This window comes from Peromyscus eremicus, chromosome 2 (genome assembly GCF_949786415.1).
Source record: "Peromyscus eremicus chromosome 2, PerEre_H2_v1, whole genome shotgun sequence".
Taxonomy (NCBI): domain Eukaryota; kingdom Metazoa; phylum Chordata; class Mammalia; order Rodentia; family Cricetidae; genus Peromyscus; species Peromyscus eremicus.
The window spans coordinates 110,321,925-110,343,249 of NC_081417.1; the positions used below are offsets into that span (position 1 = coordinate 110,321,925).

At 39.5% G+C, this 21,325-nt stretch overlaps 1 protein-coding gene across 3 annotated transcripts in view; it reads left to right on the top strand.

Moving 5' to 3' along the window:
- The window catches only part of Fggy (FGGY carbohydrate kinase domain containing), a 404,108-nt gene that overhangs the window by 143,803 nt on the left and 238,980 nt on the right, over nucleotides 1–21,325 (top strand). For all 3 annotated transcript variants that reach the window (XM_059254544.1, XM_059254546.1, XM_059254547.1), the window contains exon 6: nucleotides 9,651–9,766. In XM_059254544.1, coding sequence (XP_059110527.1) covers nucleotides 9,651–9,766 — 116 coding nt within the window. The remainder of the gene's footprint in view (nucleotides 1–9,650; nucleotides 9,767–21,325) is intronic.

A 21,325-nucleotide genomic window follows, 5' to 3' on the forward strand; every position in this document is an offset into this window, starting at 1 on the left:
CTTCACATGCTGTTTGTCATTGTGGCAGCTGGCAGTGTCTCTCTGACTCAGCCTTCCACTTCCCAGCTTTATTCTCCTCCTTGTCCCGCCTATACTTCCTCCTGCCTGACTACTGGCCAATCAGTGTTTTATTTACCAACCAATCAGAGCAACACATTTGCCATACAGAACATCCCACAGCAAGTCCCCATCTCTGTTTCCCATCTTCCCCTAACCATGTTTTCACATTGATTCACGGAATTTTCATCTCTACTTCGTTTTAATCTTTCAGTTTCATCTATTAATGTTTTTCATAATTTTCCAAGTTGGCTGATTAGGTTGTTATTTTTCAGGCTTCTTTTCCAATAAAACCCATTGTTAAATATCACTTGTGCCATTCAGTACTTGCATATAAAGTTTTTTTCTCTCCTCCTATACCGATCTTTAAAACTGAGCTTGTTCATTGTACTAATGCCCTTTATTTCCACAGTAGAGAGAATTATAATTACTCTTATGGTTTACATATTTCTTTAAATACTGAAAGTGCAATAACATATTTCAGTATAACTATGCTTTTCATTTCTGCGAGGTATCATTATATATTTTGTGTGTTTGTAAATGTGTATATATGCATGTGTGTGAAGGTACCTTGTGTGTGTATATGGGCATGTATGTGAATGTGTACAAAGACCAGAGATCAACCTCATGTGCCATCCTAGGTTCTACCCTCTTACCTTTTTTGAGAAAAAGCATCTTTGGGCTGGAGTTCACTGATTAGTCTTGTCTGGCTGCTGGCTGGGCAGTGAGTGCTGAGGCTCTCTATCTGTCTTTGTCTACCCAGTACTTGTATGTCACATTTAAAAATGTTGTTGGGGCCAGTGAAATGCCTCAGTGGGTAAAACTGTTTGATGTGCAATCTTGACAATATGAGATTAATCCCTGAAACCCACATAAAGTTAGGAAAAGTTGTCCTCTGACCTCTACATATGTGCTGTGGCACATGCCTACCCTCACTCCTACTCAAACAGCATATACATGGACACACAACAATGATTAAATAAATAGGAGCTGGAGAGGTCGCACAGTAGTTACAAGCTCCTTCTGCTTTTGTAGAGAACCCAAGTTCAGTTCCTAGCACCCATGATGGACAGCTCACAAGGACCTGTAACTCCAACTATAGGGGGATTTTGATGTTTCTGGCCTCTGTGAGCCCCAGCTCAGACTTCTGCATACCCACACAGACACACAAAAATATACATAATTAAAAATAATAAAAATAATTCTGAAAAATAAATTTTAACATTTAAAAGATTATATCTTATTTTTTGTAAAAGTATTTAAGAAGAAAGAACTATCAGATTGAAAAATATACATTAGAAATATTTAGCTTACTTCTAATACTATTTTGATTTTTCTTTCTTTTTTAACATTGATGCCATTCATTTTTGGCATAATCCTATAGTTACTGTCTTTATTCCCTCTTATTTTTATTTTAAATTTATATTGTTTCACTCTCCTGTATTTATTCTATGTGGTTACTTTTGCTTCACTGGTTTCATTTCCCCCTTCATTTTCTATTATTTCTTGTGATTTTTCAGGATTTTGATCAACCTTTTATTTTCATCAGTGACTACACCCTCACTTTTTTATATCCAACATTAGGTAGTAAGAAAGCTTAGTCTTTCCTGGCAGGTGAGAGAGCTGGCCCTGAGGTCAGGCGAGTGAGAAAACTAGCTCTGCCCCACACCACCTGCAGCACACAGGAGAGTGGGCTCCATACCCTGCCGGAGCACACTAGAGCTGACCCTGTTTTCAGGGTCTCCGGTGAGCCAGCCCTGAGGGTATGAGAGCAGGAGAACTGACCCCACAACCTCTGGTATTCCCCCACAGCAATCAGGAGAACAGACCCTTCACCTTGCCTGGACAAAACAGTAGAGCCAGCCCTGGCAATGTAAGTAAGGGAGACCCAGAACTGAGGGCCCTAGAGCAGAACTGTCCCCTGTTCCTTGTTGTAGGCCACATTGGGTGAACTGTCTGAGGCAGTGCTGGAGAGCATGCCCGAGTAGTGACAATGAGGGAAAGCTAGTGAGCTGACCAACCCAGCTACTACCCAGGCCCGGAATTAGGGCGGTTAGTTGGCCCACTCCAGCATCCACTGAATCTATGAACTGGTGGAGCATGTTTAGATGCTCCTACAGATCCTAACAGCAAGATCTCCATGACACAGGACAACAGGATATCCAAGAGGAGCCCTATGAGAGCCCATTATGGGTGGTGTAAGGAAACCAGAGGCCTCAAGCCAGACCAATGACTAGGCAATGAACAATTGCAATTAAAGATAAATAGACTAAAGGGTAAACTGTGTGACTCAAGGGGCCAAGCTATAGCATCCATTTTTTTTGTTGTTGTTGGTTTGTATTTATTTTTGTTTTGCTTTGTTTGGTTTCTGTTTTTTTTTTTTCTTTTAAATTTGGCTTTAATTTGTGGGGCAGGTTACAAGGGCAGAGGGCAGATGCAAGGGGATAGGGAGATAAGTGGGCTTGGAATGCATGATGTGAATTCCACAAAGAATCAATAAAAGTAAAAAAAAAAAAAAAGTTTTGTCTTCCCAAGGAAGAGCACATCAATTAGTTGTTCAATGACAAAAGGTCAGCTCTGAAAACATACATACAAGTAACATTATACAGACTGAGCAGGTTGTGTTTAGGAATGTGTGTGTGTGTGTGTGTATTCATATACATGTATGCATGTAACAACAATTAATGATTAAAAAGAACACAAATTTGAAAGATAGCAAGGAAGAGGTATATGGAGGGCTTGGAGAGAGGAAAGGGAAGGGGAAAGTGATGTCATATTATAATCTAAAAAAATTAATGAATTAAAAAACAAAGACCCTTGGCCAGGTGCTGGCACTTTGAATTGATTAAACTTTCCATGCCCCTTAAATATGAGAAACTTCCTTTTAATGAACAACTTGTTCTATGGTTTCATTTTTTATATTATTTTATTTTGTTTTTGCTATTATAATTTAATTAAAACATTTATCCTTTCCCTTTTTTCCCTTCAAACCTTCCCATGTACCTCTCCCCTCTCTCCAAGTTCTTGGCCTCTTTTTTCACAAATACTTATTGCATATATATATATATATGTATGTATATATATATTTGAACATAACCTATTCAGTCTATATAATATTACTTGTTTGTGTGTTTGTAGGGCTAACCATTTGTCACTGGACAACCAACTGGTGTGTTGCTCCCTGGAAAAGACCACCTCTCCCCTCTTGGCTTTCTCAAGTGCCTATAGTGCTTTGTGTAGGGTTGAGGCCTCATGGGCTTTTCTGTTTAGCATGTCTGTTGGTGTTGTCCCTGTTCAGCTCGTGTTTGGACAGTCTTGGTGAGACTCTATCTGCATAGCTTCTGACGTTACTAGGAGACAGTCTCACAGCACACTCCTTGTCCTCTGGCTCTCACAGTCTTCCCACCCCTCTTCTGCAGTGTTCCCTGAGCCTTAGGTCTCTGAGTGTTCTGTAGCTGTATCCCTTGGGACTGGGCTCCAAACTGAGTTGGATTGATTCTGGTTTTCTCTTGTGGTCTTTGTCTGTTGTAAAGAGAAGTTTCCTTGTCGAGGGGTGAAGACTATACTTCTCTATGGGTATAAGGACTCATGGGACAGGTTGTTGTTAGGGATTATGTTGATTTAGTAAATTAGTGGTTGTAATTTCTCCTCTAATAACCATGACTTTGCTAGCAATGAGTAGGTAACTAGGTTTCCAGTACCATTTCTCTCTTGTTTAGCATGTCTTAAGTCCAGTCAGAGAGCTGCTGATTTTCACCACAGTATGTATGCCACTACTGCACACTTAGGGTTATCACGCCATGCTGGTTGTTGATGTGGTTCATAGACATCATTGCTAGGTAGGACTGTTGGTTGCTTCCTTCCTTCGGAAGCTTGCATGTGCCTTCTGGTACCATGAAAGCTAGTCTTCTGGGTGAGGACTTTCAGTCAGTTCTAGCTCAGGGGTCGCTTAGTCCTATATCTAAAGTACATGGTGTATTCAGCAATAGGGACTTACTTTCCACCTCTGGGGGGAATCCAAGAGTAACAGAAATAGGCTGTACGTTTAGGAATTTCCTTGGACAGCCCTGACCAACAATTCAAAAGAGGGCTTCTCATATCTGGGGTTGGGATTTTGTCATGTGGTTTTTGTCTCTGGAGGGACTACTGTCAGCCCTGTGGTATTTTGAGACAGCAACATAAACTAAGACATGCCCCTTACTTCACCTCTGACTTTGAGGCTTTACCCTATGTTTTTTTTTCAGTTCCAGGCCTTCCCTTGGATTTTACTTGTAATACAGCATGTCTGTTGTGCTTTCAGAAAACTCAAAATTACAAACATTGTTTATGTTATCATCATCTGTTTAGACTAAATATGTTTTAATCGATGTGTGTATATACATACACACAGATGTATGTGTTGAGGCACATACAAATAAACATTCATTCTTATGTATGCACACATGTAAATATACATACTTGGAGAAAGAAAGATGATATGAACAACATAAATGTATATCAGTAATCTTATTCCTCTTGCTTCTCTTCTCTCTGCTGACATAGCTACTCTGAACCAGGGGATAATGTGTGTTTTTTCAAGCATTGTCCTCAGAAAGCCTATGTGGGTACTTTACTTTTTTAAACCCTTGTATGTTGAAAATGTTTTCCTTTTCCCTTGACAGCTGAATAATATTTTGTCTGGGTGTAGGATTCTTGGATCAGCCTTTCTTGGTGATCTGTACATTATTTCCATGTTTTCTGCATTCCAGGGTTGTAGATGAGATTTCCATAGCTTCTTTGGGCTCTTTGGTTTTGTATGCAACTTCGTATTGCTGTCTGGCAGCATGTAATTTTATGTTTACTCTTGAAATTCAAGTATTTCCTGAACTTAATGAGAACTTTTAATCTGCAGGCTTAAGTTTCACCTTGGCACAGTATACTAAGAGCCTAGTACTTCATGTATTTGTTTATAGTATCTCCCTCATCTGTTCTTACTTTTATTCTTTTTAGCTTTTAAAAATCTCTTCTAGGATTCCTGTAATTCTTGTTATGATCCTTGCTATGCCCCCCTTACTATGCCCCTCCCTTTCTATGCCCCTCCCTTTCTATGCCCCTCCCTTTGCTATACCCCTTCCCTTGCTATTCTTATCTTTGTGTCTTTCCTCCTTCCTATAAGCCACTTGCTTTACCTGCTATTCTAAGGGCATTTAATTGATTTCCACTGATGCCAGTGGTAGTTCATCTGTAGAAGACTTAATACTTACTGTTATCATCACTAGGGGGTGCATGGTCATACATGTGTGTCCATTTGTGTTTGTGTTGGAAGAGACATGCATTTGACATAGCTCACATGTGGAACCTAAAGAACTACTTGTTTGCATCATTTCTGTCCTCCACCTTTATGTGGGTTCTGGGAATCACACTCAAGTTACCAGGTTTGCACAGCAGGTGCCTGTACCAGCTGAGCTGCCATGCTAACCCAGACAACCTAACCTTTCCATTTGAATTTGAAATACTTTTTTTTCTTCTAAGAAAACTTTCTAGTGTTTTCCTTCTCATCTCTTGTGGTTTTCATCATTGTTGTGTTTCCAAATAGTTTCATGATTTCTTCTTCAGTGATTTCTGCCTATTTTGGATGTTCTAGACATCTCTCAAGTGCCCTTGCTCCCTTATACCTATCGCCATGCCCAGCTATAGGTACTGCTTTATCTTGTGCTGCATTGTGTTATTTTGATATACTGATGGATCTATAGTTTTGGTATTTGTATGCATTTTAGGGTCGTTTGGCATAAAAAAAAAACCTTCATAAGAAAGATACAGAACTCCTGTCCTGACATTTTGGCCTACTGTGAAGAAACTGGCCAGTAGTTAGAGGCCCAGGAGGGCAGATTGCCCAGTAAAATACTTTGGGGGTTGTCAAGGCCTAGATTTTAGTAGAAGCTTCTGGGCAAGGCACACTACTTATTCTGCTATTAGTACCTTGTCGTTTTTCATTGATAAGATAAATCCTAGCTCTCTTCTAGGGAGCCATTGAGAGCCTGTGACCTTAGGTGCACTCTTTAAATATTACTGATTTTGCTGCATCAGGGATATCCTAGTAATCTATCAACTAATTCTAAAGAGATTCAAATAAAATGGACCAGCTATGCGTGGTAACACATGTTCATAGCCCCAGTATGCAGGAGACTGAGGCTGGAATATGGCTATGAGTTTGAAGCTAGCCTTGGCTATAATGTAAGTTCCAACTGGGCTAGAGAGACAGAAAAAAATGAGGGGAGAGAGAGAGAAGGCGATAGAGAGACAGAGCTTAGTTATATTTGAATAAACTATATATACAGAATGGTTTTTCAGAGGTGTCTGTATCCATAGAACATCTGCCTCCTGTTTCAGTCATTTTCTTCCAACAAATATTATCTGGCTAGTATCCAAATTTACCATAATAAATAAGGGATTACTATTCTTTTCCTGATTGATGAAGAAAAAAATACATTTGGACTAATTTACTTATATTGTGAATTAGTAATGCTCAGCTGTAAACCACCATCAAGTTTTAGTTGTTGAACCCAATGGTCATTTATTTGGCTCTTGGGCAGATTATTGACTCTGAGTCCTGGTGGGTAGTCCTCACCTCAACCAGACTCATAACTACTTAATCCTAACTGGCACAAGAAAATCTATGGGTGCGATGGGAATCTGATTAAGCTGATCCTTGCTGTCTTTTCAGTTCTCTGATACCCTACATGAGCTAGCTCAGCATTAGTTCCTTATGGAAAGGATGAAGGTTCAAGAGAACAAGCCAAAACACATAAAGTATCTTCGAATTTAGACCAGTAACTGGCATGCAATCATTTCTGAGTCATTCTTTATCAAAATGCAATCTTGAATCATTACCCAAAATCTAGAAGTAAAGGAGGCCCTTTGAACAATGTAGGGGTACTCCACTGTCAAGGTACATGGCAAAGGGTGTGACTATGTAGAGGTGTAAAGACTGAGGCCTTGTCAACCTCCCTGAGCTGTTTAGAGCTACAGTGTAATAACTTTAGCTTGCCGGGAACATTAAAGGCAGGACAAGGAGTTTGGCTTTGAGGTCAAAGGAAACTTTCACAGAGGACTAACAGTAAACTGGATTGTAATGAAGACTTGAAGTTTACCAAGTGGATAGAAATGAGGACAGCAGCAATAGTTAACTAAGATGGAAGGTACTGCCAAAGTACAGGTAGAGTAGTCTCTGAATGTTGATGGGGGTGTTGGGCAGTGAAGAGTTGGCCCATGTGCTTGTGCCATTGGAAACAATCCCTTGACCTTGACTTTTGTTCATAGCATTGTCCTTTCCAATAAAATATTAGAGACCCCCCCAGAAATTTCCGATGTCATTCTAGGGGGTGTTGAGCTACAATGTACTACAGAGCATTCTTCATAGTTGGCTCCCACCTTCATCCATTAGGGAAAAAAAGTGACCTTGCTTAAATCAAGGGAATGAGTTAGCACGTATATATTGTTTGTGATGCTGTAAGCATTTTTTGATGTTTTTCTGCCACTGAGCACAACTTGACATGTTCTGCCATCTATGCCACATCTGCACAAATCTTTCATGATAAATGTCTGTTGCTTACTTCAAGTTAGTACTTAGTAAAATGTTACTTCTTCTGTGAAGCCTACCTTGATAATTTCTTCCCAACCACCTAAACACCCCACTCCCAGCACTAGATTGCATCAGATTTTCCCACTAAAGTTTCTTGTTTTTCTATGTAACAGGGCTATTTGTTATTATAGGATTTTATGTATAATTGTTCAAGGAATGTCTGTATCCCCAGTTAAACTTTCTGCTCCTGGGACAGTAAAGGACTGGGTCTTGTGTATACTACTTACCACTAAGGTCTGCCATCGCACCAGGATCATAGTAGCCACTAAACCAACTGAGGGAATGGTTCTGTATGACTGAATGTGTTACATCAAGACTTTTGGCCCATGAAATGGGTTTTGGTTTATCCTTAAAACAGCATGATGGTGACCTCTTTGGGTTTGCCACATACCTGTGGCAATATAAAAACATATTTTTAATGATTCTATTCAATAAGTATTCATTATGGACAGGTATACACCTTCATGAAGTAGGTACTAGTGATACAGAGAAAAGCAGGATATTTTATAATGAAAAGGTGGCTCTTTTAGTGGGAGAGGTAGAGAATGGAACAAGCATACAGTTACAATGGTCAGTATAAGACATGGATATGTCCAGAATAGGCTTTTGGTTCAACATGCCCTCTCCTGGGGCTTCCTGGAGAGAGACAGCCTGAGATGACTCATGGTAGTTAACTAAGAATCAGATGCATGGTGGAAAGTCCATTCTAGGACGAGTAAAGAGAAGTGAGAAAGAAAGGCTAACTACAGGAGAGTACTGATGACTTAGTAATGCACAACCGAGAATGCAGGGATGGAATGGCCAAGAACAAATAGAGGCAGACACAGATATGTCACAAAGAGTTCATGGGAAGGTTGATATTACAGATTTGTGGACGAAATATGGAGAATAAATTGAAGAAGTATAGGTAATACCTATGAAAAAGCAGTTAATTACAGTGTGATAAAGGTCATGATATATGGTATACTCTATGGGCATGGAGGTAGATGAGTGGTACAGTGCTTACCTGGTACACATAAGGCTCTAGCACTAGCCAAATATATGAGTGTGTGTGTATATGTATATTTTTAAATATATATTATTTTCTGAGATGTAAGAAAAGGAATATTTAAGCAAAAATTAGAGTTTCATCTTAGGTTAAAATAAGAGTTTGAGCCATCAGGATGAAGAAGGTTGGGAGAGGTCTCTAAACTGCAAGCGGTGGAGCAGAGGCAAAGAAGAATGCAAGAACATGACACTTTCAGAGACATAAGGGTTATTTTAAAAGAATAATTATAGACTATTAAGAGTGACATCGAGAAATGAAGCTGAAAGGAAAATACTCCCAGTATTGAAGTATTGATTTGGATTACATTGACATATTATTTACTTTATAGCAGATATTTAAAAGAAACATTTTTATTCTAGAGAACTTGGAAGGTGTATAAAAATAGATGACATCAAGACTCCTGTGAATTCTTCTGTCTGCTCCAATGGCCAGCAGCCCAGGCCAATCCTCTTCATTCATCCAGAGCACCATTCGCTTCCTTTTATTGTGTTATTTTTGAAACATGCTCCAAATGCCATGCCATTCCATACATGAACATTTTATATGCTGAATGATAAAAAGCAATTTTAATATAGCCATACCAATATTACATTTAAACTTGAGATGTTTACTCAGTTTCATCAAATAACTAATTATTATTATAATTCGTAATTATCACACGTGTGTCAAATAAATGTAGATGTAAGTGCAAGTATTCACTTACTATATTTGTTTGGTCAGGACACATACAGAAGACTGAGTCTATGCTGAAAGTGAAAGGAAGTAGTATTTGTTATATATAGGTATATATAGAGCCCTTTATTTAAGAAGGAATGCATAATTACTGTTTCCTCTGCTACCACCACACTACTGAATATACTAGGGCAGGTATTTGGAAAAGAAGCTGACTCACATTGTTGGTCCTACCTCTCTCCAATTTTCTAGGTCTCTTTGTTCCTTGGTCTGTAAATGGACGTACTCAGCAGAGAAAGGCTGGGATGACAGCTTCTGGAAGATGATTGGTTTGGAAGATCTCATTGGTGATAATTACAGCAAAATAGGTAAAAGAATGGAAAATCCAAAGAGTGATCATTCATATGGATATACAAGGATATTTGTAATTTTTTTGTTTGAATTAAATTATGAGAACTCCATCCAGTTCTTTTCAAGACTAGGTTTTTCAGAATATGTCAGCTGTGATGGATAAACCATGTCTTTAGGCCCTAGTTTTCTGACTTGTTTGAATTGGGTGGAAATATATATTGTGAATATGTGTCTGGGAGTACAGAACCCATAATGGAGCTGACTCGGGATGATCGTGCATAGAGCAGCCAGGGACGACATCATCAGGGATCATTTCCAGAAGTAGGAAAATGATTTCATGAATTTGTCTCAAGAAACAACACAAAAGAAGAAAAGGAAAAAATAAAATTGAAAGGTCAGAATTAGAAGAATCAAGAATAAGACAGAAAGTAGGTTGTGAGCCAATGCTTGCTGAGTCACAGACTCCCAACTTGATGTGGCCCTAACTAGATGGGACAGCTCTGAGTGGCTGGTAGGTGTTTACCTGCTGAAAGAGTTTCAGTGCCAGGTAAATATAATTATGACAGATTAACCTTTAACATTTACAGGGTCATTTCACAGGGAGGTGTTTTTGTCCTATAGTTATTACTTAGTATTCTGGTAAGCCGTTGTTATTTAGGTCATATGTGCTTAGATAGAAATCCTCTTAATTGATTTAATATGCTGACTAAGCATTGTAACAAGATCTAAAAGTGTACTGATTATGAAAGATAGCTCATTTCCCTCTAAGGGAAGAGAAAAGAAGTAAGTGGCTATTACTGTAGTTCTGTTGAGTTTTCAACAGTTCCCAGCCAGTAAAATGGGAGAATCAAAATGACCTAAGAATCATGATGCACATTGTTTTGGATAACCAACATAACCTCACTTCTGATTACCTCTTGTTGACCAGCACACATTCAGTAGACCCCATTGTGCTACAGATCTGATAGAAAAGGTAATTTTTATTGGCTGGTTAGCCATGTGCCTGTGTATGTTCCTATTGAAATGTGAGGTTGCACTTCTAAGTTGGTAGACAGCAAGTGATATTTGCTGCAGCTTCTGACCCCTGTAGTCGACTATTGCAGACCAACCTACTTTTCTCCAGTGGAATACTCATGATTGCTCTATGAAAAAACTCCATGGAGACTACAAGTGAGCACCCGCACTGCCAGCCATGGTGTGCAGTCTATGATCTGCTCCTCCTCTACTAGCTAGCTCTGAAACAAGGGGGCAGAGCCAGGACAGTAAGTAAGCAGAAGAGTGCCAGCCGCTACGATGTCTGTGGCTCAGCCATAACCACCCAAGGTTCTGGGCTGGTAGAGAAGGCCCAGAGCTTGAGATAAGGAAGAAAGGAAGAAAGCTCATCAGCTGACTTCTAGGTCCCCTGTTAGGTGGTTTACATACTGTGGTAATATTTTATTTGTGTACCCCAATAAAGCTTATCTGAGGATCAGAGGAAAAAGCCAGCCACTATATTAAACATAGAAGTCGTGCAATGGTAGCACACACCTTTAATCCTAGCATTCAGGAGGCAGATACTCATCCGGATCTCTGTGAGTTCAAGGCCACACTGGGAACAGAGCCAGGCATGGTGGCACATGCCTTCAATTCCCAGCACTAGTTAACCATAGAGGTCTGGAGGTCTGTACAGACAGACAGGAAGTGATATAGCTGGGCCAAAAGAGGAAGTGATGTAGCTGGGCAGAGAGAGGAAGTGAGATTGCAGGGCACAGAAAGGATATAGGCATGAGTGTACAGGAAGTAGCTCTCTCTTTGGCTAAGGATTTCCCAGCAGTAAGAACGTGGCTGGCTTCTTTCTGCTTCTCTGATCTCTCAGTTTTCACCCCAATATCTGGCTCTGGGTTTTTTATTAATAAGACCATTCAGCAATTCATGTTACATCTGCAACATACATTGTCCTCATAAAACTGTTAGTTTAATATTCCTGTTTTACAGATACAAAACTTGAGATTTAGTTCCTTTAACCACTTTCAAGGTTCACAGTTTGTATCAGCATTTCCCTTGTTTCCTTTGGACATTCTAGCCAGAGGGAGCTGATACAGTTCTACAACTGGCCTTTGGTAGGGTTAGTCAGCACTAGAATGCTTGGCATTTTTGAACTAGACTGGGACAAGCATCCGTACCTGGGTCAGGGTGAGATATAGTAGAATCCATCTGAGGAGTGATCCTATTTCCTCTCACCACTTTATATTCCACATGCCTTGTTTCACATAGGTTAGATTGCTTATAGATACAAATCAGAGGTTAATAACCACTAAGTATGAACAGAAGCTCCAAGTCAGCCGACATCACTACACTGTACTGGAACACAAAATTTGACTTCAGTTACTTAAGTCATTTTGAAAATAAGTATTGCCTCCCACCCCCCAAAATGGTTAGTTTCTTCCTGAATTTTCCCATGGCAAATTAAACAAAGTATGGATTGATGACCTGTGTACATGTCTTGATTCTCTATTAGACTGAATTTGTTTACACAATATTTCACTGTTTACCCTTGGATATCTCATCCTAGCCTGAGGACATGCTTATTACTGTATTGGAATTACTGTGTGATTGGTGAGTGAGTAAGCTGAAATGATGGTATTAGGAGCTGAGTTTTTCCAGCTTTTAAAAGCTGTAAAGGATATCTACTGGTCTTAATAGTATCTTAGGTGACTTAGATCCACCTAAAATTCTCACTTTGTGATTATGTTGGTATTTTTCTTAATTTTTTTCTAATCTTGTACATGATGCATGTTCAATTAGTATATTAGTTCTTCTAGTAGAGTGATAGTTACAAAAGTATTCATTAAAAGCCCATAATGTTGACCTAGCTGAAAATTTCCAGAGTAACTTTATTAGATTTTGCCTGTTTAGTTAATGGATTTTTAATAGATGTCAGAAGGACTCACATCATGAACTAGGATTTGCCCTACACAAATTAAAACTCAACCATTTGTCAGAATTAATTGTAGGATGTTTCTTTTGATTTTCTTGTATGGTTGAGCTTGGAGTTTCAGTGTGAACACAAAGTATAAGACATTTAAGAGGAGAGTCTGAATTTCAGAAACTCCTCTGGAAGCTTCTTCCAGATTCTTTCACAGTTCTTGGAACTATGAAAGATGAGTCTCGGAAGTGTTCTGTCAAGTATTAAGCACTTCTCGTGGTCTCATTGCCCGTCAAGATGTGGGCAATATAGCACAAAACCTTTTAGCAGATTTGAGCATCGAGTGCCGTATATTTGAGCATTAATACAATTACCATAATTTTCTCCATGTGCAGCTTTTAGCCAAGTCTTTACCAGCCTTCTTTGGCTCAGGCTGTAAATAAATGCTTTCCCTGAAAACTGAACACCTCAGCAATGGAGAGTCTTATGGAGGAATGCTTTTGAAATAAATTATTTATGAAGTGTAAGTTAGTGATCAAATATGATATTTATATGGTGCATCTCAAGGACAAGGCAAAAATTGATACAAGGTTGGTTTGGCTATGGAACATTGTTGAAGGTAAGGAAAATAATTTTGTGAGTTAAAAGAATGTAATAGAAAATGTATTTAGAGACTATTGTTTCAAAGTTGTGACTGATGGAGAGAGTACAATCCACTCTATCTGCCCCCCTCCCTCCCTCTTCTCATCCTTCTCCCTTCCTGGCATGTTTCTTTTCTTTCTTTTTTAAAGAGGGGATTATCTACCCGTAGTCCAATAAAATGATCGGTGTCAGTAAAGTTTGACCTTTCATTCCAGGCAAATCATTCCCAGGTCACCTCTTTAATCCCAAGCATCTATCCAAAGCAGGCAGGAAGGAAGACATCAGCAGGGGGCGGGTCCTTAGGAAGAGAGACAGCATCCCACCTGTTCTAATCGATTATCCAGGCTCCCTTTCAGTAAATCTCAGTTGCCCTTTTACTTCCTGGGAAAAGCATTTTATTGTACTTACTGGAGAAGGCCATGTCTTGAAAATTATTGGATCAGCATGACTAAATTGTTGAGAGATTATTTGCACTTTAGAGTTGTGTTATGTCAAAAGATTCAGTGTACTAGCTTACAGATCATTCATTATTTGAGATCAGGGAAGCCTGGCAGTGAACAAATGCAGGGGCCAAGTGGAGTTTCTGACTGAACTGAGAAACAGGAACAAAGACAAATGTGGAGAAAGAGACCTTCCTGAGGGAAAGGAGGGTGCCATTTTATTAAACTGGTTTTCTTTTGTCAATGACACTGTATTTTAAGTTTCTTACACTGTGGGTACGATCCCCTAGCATAGAGTAAGTACTGATAAAATGCCTGATGAATGAGTGAATGAAGGGCTTGATAAAGAATATCTTCTTAGCTTTAGTTATTCCAAAAGCTTTATGGATCTCTATCATTTCTTTGAGGTAAACGATAGTTCTAGGCGATAGAGTAGATTTACTTCACAGCGATCTTCACAAACATCTCCAGGAAGGACTCCAGGAAGACCAATAGCTGAAACCTGAGGCTACTCCTTCAGAGACCTTTCCAGGATAGGAACGATTTTAACAACAAGCAAATTTAGGAAGGTTGTAAATTTTACTTTTCTGTAGAGTAACATAAATCCTGCAGCAACTGACACAATGATTTAAATATTTTTGCACTGTAGGTTCAAATTTTTAAGTAAAGACTACTGATGAATGACAAGTGCATGTTTGAGATGTGAGTGTGCCATGATTCCCCAGTGTTCCCTCAGAGTCCTAACTAGAATGGAATAGTTCTGGAACCCACCTGAGGCAGTTCTTGGCTTTAGTCAGAGTAAATGACAGAGCTTGTGGGCTTCCTTTGCCTCTGCTTTCAATCTGGCCAGATATTAGGCTCTTCATGGTACTGACCCACCCACTCTCTGGCAATCTACAAAGCTAGAACAAAGAGGAAGCAGATCTAATTACTTCTTTTTCTGATACATGATTCATTCAATTTGCTTGGTTCATAGGATAAGAGAGCCCACTGGCTTGAGTGTAGGTGAAGACGCCCACAGTAAGCCTGTCTTGATCCTGTGTTCAGAATGCAATTGGACCTGGCAGAGCCAGGCATTACAGCCATACAGGCATTAGATAAAAGATTCTTCTTTTGGATGGAATTAGTGAGTGATGGGGAGTCAGAAATGGGAGTCTTCATATGGAAGAGACCAGAGAAGATCCCCTTGTGGTAATATTTTTCAAGGTTTCTTACTAGCAATATAAGTCATGACTAGTGTGGTGATCTTGAAACTAGTGATGCTGTTCATAGTTGTGGGGCTTATAAATCCTTCTTAAGCTCCTTATACACACTGTTTTAAGTGTCCCCATTAGAATGGGGCATGCTACCAAGGACTTGTCCATTTGTTTATTAAAGGCTTGCTTTTCGTTTTGGTATTCATGAGCTATGTGATTTATAGTCACCACTCTGTCTTTCAAGGGCTCCTTTCAGCCTGTTGCTGCCACTCCATCTTGGTGATTTGTTATTTTAGGTGAGGTTTGTACTAATATGCATTGGGAAGCCTGGAGAGTCTTTAGCCACAGTTACTTCCAGCCTTTTATTGGTTATATGGGGCCTGTCACACTGTTTCTCTCCCATGTCCAAAAGGAGGTCATCAACTGCCCCAGACTTTGCCTTCCCAGTACCTTCTGAGCCTTTGATCTTGCTGCATTTTTTATTACTTTTCTTATTCCTATCCATCTTATGTAACTATGTCTTTCTAATTGCTAAAGAAAAGGAAATATCCTCTGAATATTATATGGACTCATTTTACCCTTTCAAGTCTGTCTTCTGCCTGAGGGAATGGCTTAGAGTCCTGATCTATGTAATAATATATGCATGCAACTAACCATCACTATGTTTGCCTCCCATGTGTTGGGCACTAAGTATACAAACTACAAAAGGAACCTCATCCATCTGCTTGGAGATCTCTTATCTACTCAGGCAGAGATGGATTAAATATATAAATTTATGCTGTCAAGATTTTTAATAAGAGGGCTGGAGATCTGGCCCAGCAGTGTGTACTGTTCTTGCAGCAGACCCACGAGTTCAGTTCTCAGCACCCACATTGGGCAGCTCACCACTACTTGTAATTATAGCTCTTGTTGGTTCCAAAATATCTGGCTTCTGAGGCCACTTGAACTCATGTGCACATATTTCCACACAGACACACCCTTTACATATAGTTTAAAATGATTTTTAAAATCTTAGAAAAGGACATTTAATGTGAGTTGTGATACTCCTGTCCCTAGTACCATGGAGAAGCAGTATAAGACCTGTTGATGTTGGTGGTGATACCAAGGATGTCTTCTCAGGAGGTGGTACTGGAAAAGTGACTGAAAAATATGAGTGCCCTTTAGTAAGAAAAGAAGGGATGCCTTCTACAGCAAAAGAAATAGCACATGAAGAGGCATGGAGACATGAAAGAATGGGGTTTCTTCAAATTGCTGGATAGGGTAGGATGGGGACAAGGGACTGATATCGTGTAGGACTTCTACCATTTCTTGAAGATGGGCCACTGGTAAGAGTCTCAACATAGCAAAATTTGCTTCAATGCCTTTAAGAGATGATCTAATTACTACTTATGCCAATCCACAAATAAAATTGAAGGCAACAAGGACCACTGTGTGTGTTTGAAGCATCTGTGAAGACGAGTGTTTGTCTATGTCCTGCCACCATTTCTTTTCTGTAATCACGTGCAATACCCACTTTCCTTTCTATAAATGTCTGTTGTGAAGTGTGAAGAAGAAGTGTGATCTCAGGTGCCACAGGACATGGTTTATGCAGCCCATAGTAGTGTTAGCTGTTATCATTTTTAAGTGTGCCTTGGAACCTGGTGGACAGGATCACTCACTTCCCAACTTTCTTCCAACACTGCACTCCCACCCGCTAGGTTCCCAGAAATACTATTTCAGCTATTGTCCCTTCCAGGAACAGCCCCAGAGAGCCAGAAGGACAAGGGAGCAGTGATGACCACATCATGATGTGATAATGGCAAGTAATGGGTTTTAGAGGCTTTCTGGGTCCGCACTGTTCCTCTCTACAGTTTGGCATCTGGAAGATGATTGGAAATCCTCAGCAGTAAGCTTAACCCTCAAGTTTTCTTCATCCTTCCAAAGAATCAGTGGAGATTAGAGCTTGAAGGAACAATAAAGATCTTATTCTAATGCCCTCAATTTATAGATAAGAACCGAGACTCAAAGATGTGTGGTCAATTTTCTTAACCAGAAATCAGGCCTGTTACGTCCCCACTGGCCACCACTGCCAAGGGCGTGTCCCTGTGACTTTCACTATTCTGTGCCAGCTCTCCTGTTTGAGGTTTTTCAACAATGTTGCCTATTAAGGCATTCTTAAGTGTTGTCAGCTGAGTGGGAAGAACCCCCGCATCAAGAATGTAAGGTGGGATTTAGGTCACCTGACACCAGAGGCCCTCCTGAGCAATGTCATGCTTTGCCCAAGTAGCCAAGGAGAGTTGAATCTGGGAGCATAATAATCAATCAGTCTCTTAACGTGAGTGGCAGATGTAGAAAAACAAGAATAATTAAGTGATACTTAGTTTTTTCCTATTTTAAGGGTGCTCCTTATCACCAGATTTAGGCTGTCTTCATTTCAGTTCTGACTCTGCCACCTATGAGCCATGCAAGCTCTGCCATATGCAACTTGAGCTCTTTGAGCCTGAATTGGTATATTGCAGAGATTGGGAAGTATAAAGAAAATAATGCAGGTGCAACTCCTATCATATGACAGTTTTCTAGCACATATTGTTATTATTATAAGAACTTTCCATTCCTCTGAGCTTGAATGCCTCCATATGACAGGTCATATATGCTAAAGATAGTACTCTGGAATAATTCCAGTAATTATTGCCCAAATTTAAATTTGGGAAGTGCTTTTTTATCAACTCCCCTTGAGAATCACATAACCTTTTTCCAAGCAAGGTATAAGACAGTTACACCCTGAGAGGTCATCTTAGCTGGAATTACAGGCTTGCCTAAATTCATCAGTTACATATGGCTGGTGATTTTTTAAAAATATTCTTGTTTGACTGATTTATCATGAACTGAAGAGCATATAGCCATAGGCAAATTAAAAGTACAAATTATTTTGGTGATAATTAAGGGAAAAATCCATGACTAATGTTCCTACAATGTTTTACAACTTTTAAAGAATATTTTCTCTGTGTTATTTATTTTTCCATCAAACTTTCAAAGTGAGTTTAATCTCTGCTTCATATTGGGGAAATCCAGAAATCATGAGCTTTCAATGAGCAAGAAAGGCTTTGGATCAAATCCCAGATACACCACTGACTGGCTGTATAAATGAGGAAGTTGCCAACCTGCTCTGTAATTTGGTTTCTTCATTTGTAATAATACTTGAAGGGATGTAATGGACAAGAACAATGTATGTAAAATGTGTGACTTATGGAAAGGACTCAATAAAAAGCACCTAATTAACCAACACAGCATTCAATAGCATATAAAAAAGGTGTGGTACAAACAGATCCATCACTGGACTGCTATCAGGCCTAATCCAGTGAAGATCAAACCTCTAAAGGGCTTTGATAATTATATTCAGAAGAGGAACACTACAGGAAATGGGCTCGTGATGTGCAAGATAAGGTTATATTAATGACTGAATAATCTTTTGTTTCCTTCTTAGCTCTAACTCACTGACTCAATGTGATGTGCTCTGTTAGATTCTGAGAACAAACAAACCAAAGGCCACAAAGTCTCTGACTTCCTACAGCTTGCTTCTATAGGATTGGAGCATTATAAATCACTACAGTGGCTCTGTGGTAAATATTATAAAAATAGGCTGATGGGACTTTCAGGAATGTATGTTTATGTGATTGATAAGTGTCTGAAGAAGTTCTGCTTAAACTAAACTGGGATTCATTCAGACGATGAATGGGTCAGAAGAGTGTTCAGACAGAGGGATTAGCAGCTAGAGAGAAAGAAAGAAAGATCATGGACAGGAGGTCAGTGTGGTTACAACCAAGAAAGTTAAAAGGTGACAGTGCATGCAAGGATTCTGAAATCACGCTCTAAGAAAAGTGGCTTCATTAAGACCAAAGGTTACTGAGAAAGATGAAACTTAGAAGGTTTTATCCATTTTAGCTTTGTATAGTCACACCCAGTTATATATCCTTAACTAACAGAATAAAGTGAAGATGCAATCTTGTACCATGTGAAAGTAAAACTGAATTGCTACTAAGATATGTAATATGGTTATTATTATCCCCGTTTCCCAAAAATTTGAATCCCTAGAGCTATTTTCTGTGTGTATATATATAATATATATATATATATATATATTATATATATATTTGATTATTAAAAATGAGGTGGGGGGGACGGGACACCAAGGTTATTTGGTGAAGACTCAAGCAATCATATTACTTTATATTTACCTAAAATTATATACAATATATATGTTATTATACACATCTATTGTTGTTATTATTATTATATATAAAATAAAGTTATACCACTTGGGTTGTACTAAGACTCTGACCATGGATTACCTAACAAAATCCCCAGTACCAGGCATGAGAAAACTCCTTTCTAGTTGTTGGTCAGGGTACTCCAAGTGACTCCCAAAACAATCTAGGCTTGCTATTGACCTTGATTACTTCTCAGAGGTTGAAGGTAAGTCCCTGTTGCTGAAGACACCAACACTTAGTACACAAGACTCAGATTATTTAAGCTGGATCTAACCTGAAAGCCTCTTTCCTATTATCTAGCTTCCATAGTACCAGAAAATACTAATTTGCCAAGAGAAGGAAGCAATCAGTAGTTCCATCCCACTGATCAGTATGGCAAGATATCCCTAAAGGTACAATAGTTGCACTCATATCTTAGTGATAACCAGCAGCTGTCTAATTAGACTTAAGGTCCACTCAACAGGAAGAAAATCATGTCTGGTATCATAAACCTAGCCAAATTCTTGGGGCTAGTGAGGTCATGGATCTTAGAAGAGCATCTACAGATAAGTGTAACTGTCACTTATCATCGAAGAAGCCTCTCTTTACAGCAAATGGAGACCATTACAGAAAACCACAATGGTACACAATGTAGCTAGCCATCAGCAGAGCCTAGCCCCAGTGAATATATCTGCAACAGAACTCCTGTACCTGAGGCTCAGGGTACATCAGGGCAGATGAGGCATCAAAATTATAAGAGTCAGTGTAGCTAGAGTTTTCCTGCCTGGCCCACAGTCAGGACAAATCTCTGTCACCCACCAGTCCCACAGCTGCTCAGACCCAACCAAGTAAACACAGAGACTTATATTGCTTACAAACTGTATGGCCGTGGCAGGCTTCTTGCTAACTGTTCTTATATCTTAAATTAATCCATTTCTATAAATCTATACCTTGCCACGTGGCTCATGGCTTACCGGCATCTTCACATGCTGCTTGTCATGGCAGCGGCTGGCAGTGTCTCCTTCTGCCTTCCTGTTTTCTCCATTCTCCTCTCTGTTAGTCCCACCTATACTTCCTGCCTGGCCACTGGCCAATCAGAACAATTTGACATATAGACCATCCCACAGCAAGTCAGAGGACCAGATATTTTACTGTGAGACTGGCTTCCTAAACAACACCTGAACAATGACAATATCAGTAGACATGCTAATTCAGAAGGGAGAAAATCTAATGGAGTCCCACCCCTAGACAAAATACCACGTGTAACAAATAACTGCCAAAAGAAGGAGATTAGCTTCTTCCAGGGATAAGCCCCATAATCTGTTTTCTCATACAAAGTGGTCAGCCCTAAAATCATAACATGTAAGCAACAAAATGAACTCAGCAGGTTATATTTATATGTATTGCATATATATGTTGCAGTTATAATCAAAAGAGGCCATGAATTTGAGAGGGCAATGGGGACAGAGGGACATGGAAGAGTGTAAGACAATTGCTAAACGGTCTTATTAATAAAAAAAATCCCGGAGCCAGATATTGAGGTAAAAACTGAGAGATCAGGGAAGCAGAAAGAAGCTAGCCATGTTCTTACTGCTAGAAATCCTCAGCCAAAAAGAGGGATACTTCCTACATACTCACACCTACATCCTTTCTGTCCCTGCCATCTCACTTCCATTCTCCACCCAGCTACATCACTTCTTCTTTTTGTCCAGCTCTGTCACTTCCTGTCTGTCTGTACAAACCTCCAGACCTCCATGTTAGTGCTGGGCTTAAAGGCATGTGCCACCATGCCTGGCTGTGTTCCCAATGTGGCCTTGAAAGCACAGAGATCCAGATGGATCTCTGCCTCCTGAATGCTAGGACTAAAGGCATGTGCTACCACTGCCTGACATCTATGTTTAATATAGTGGCTGGCTTTTTTTCTCTGATCTTCAGATAAGCTTTATTGGGGTACACAAATAAAATATCACCACAGAAGGAGTTAGAGGGATATTTTTACCAGGAATACATGTATAGTCACATCTTTTTGTTTAAAATACAGGAAATGGAAAAATGCAGCATCTCTGTGGTTCATATGTTTGTAGACTTAATAGTTATTTGCTTGACTAGAGTGTTTGGTTCCTAAGGACCAATAAACCAAGCAGATGTTTATGTGTTATGTATCAAT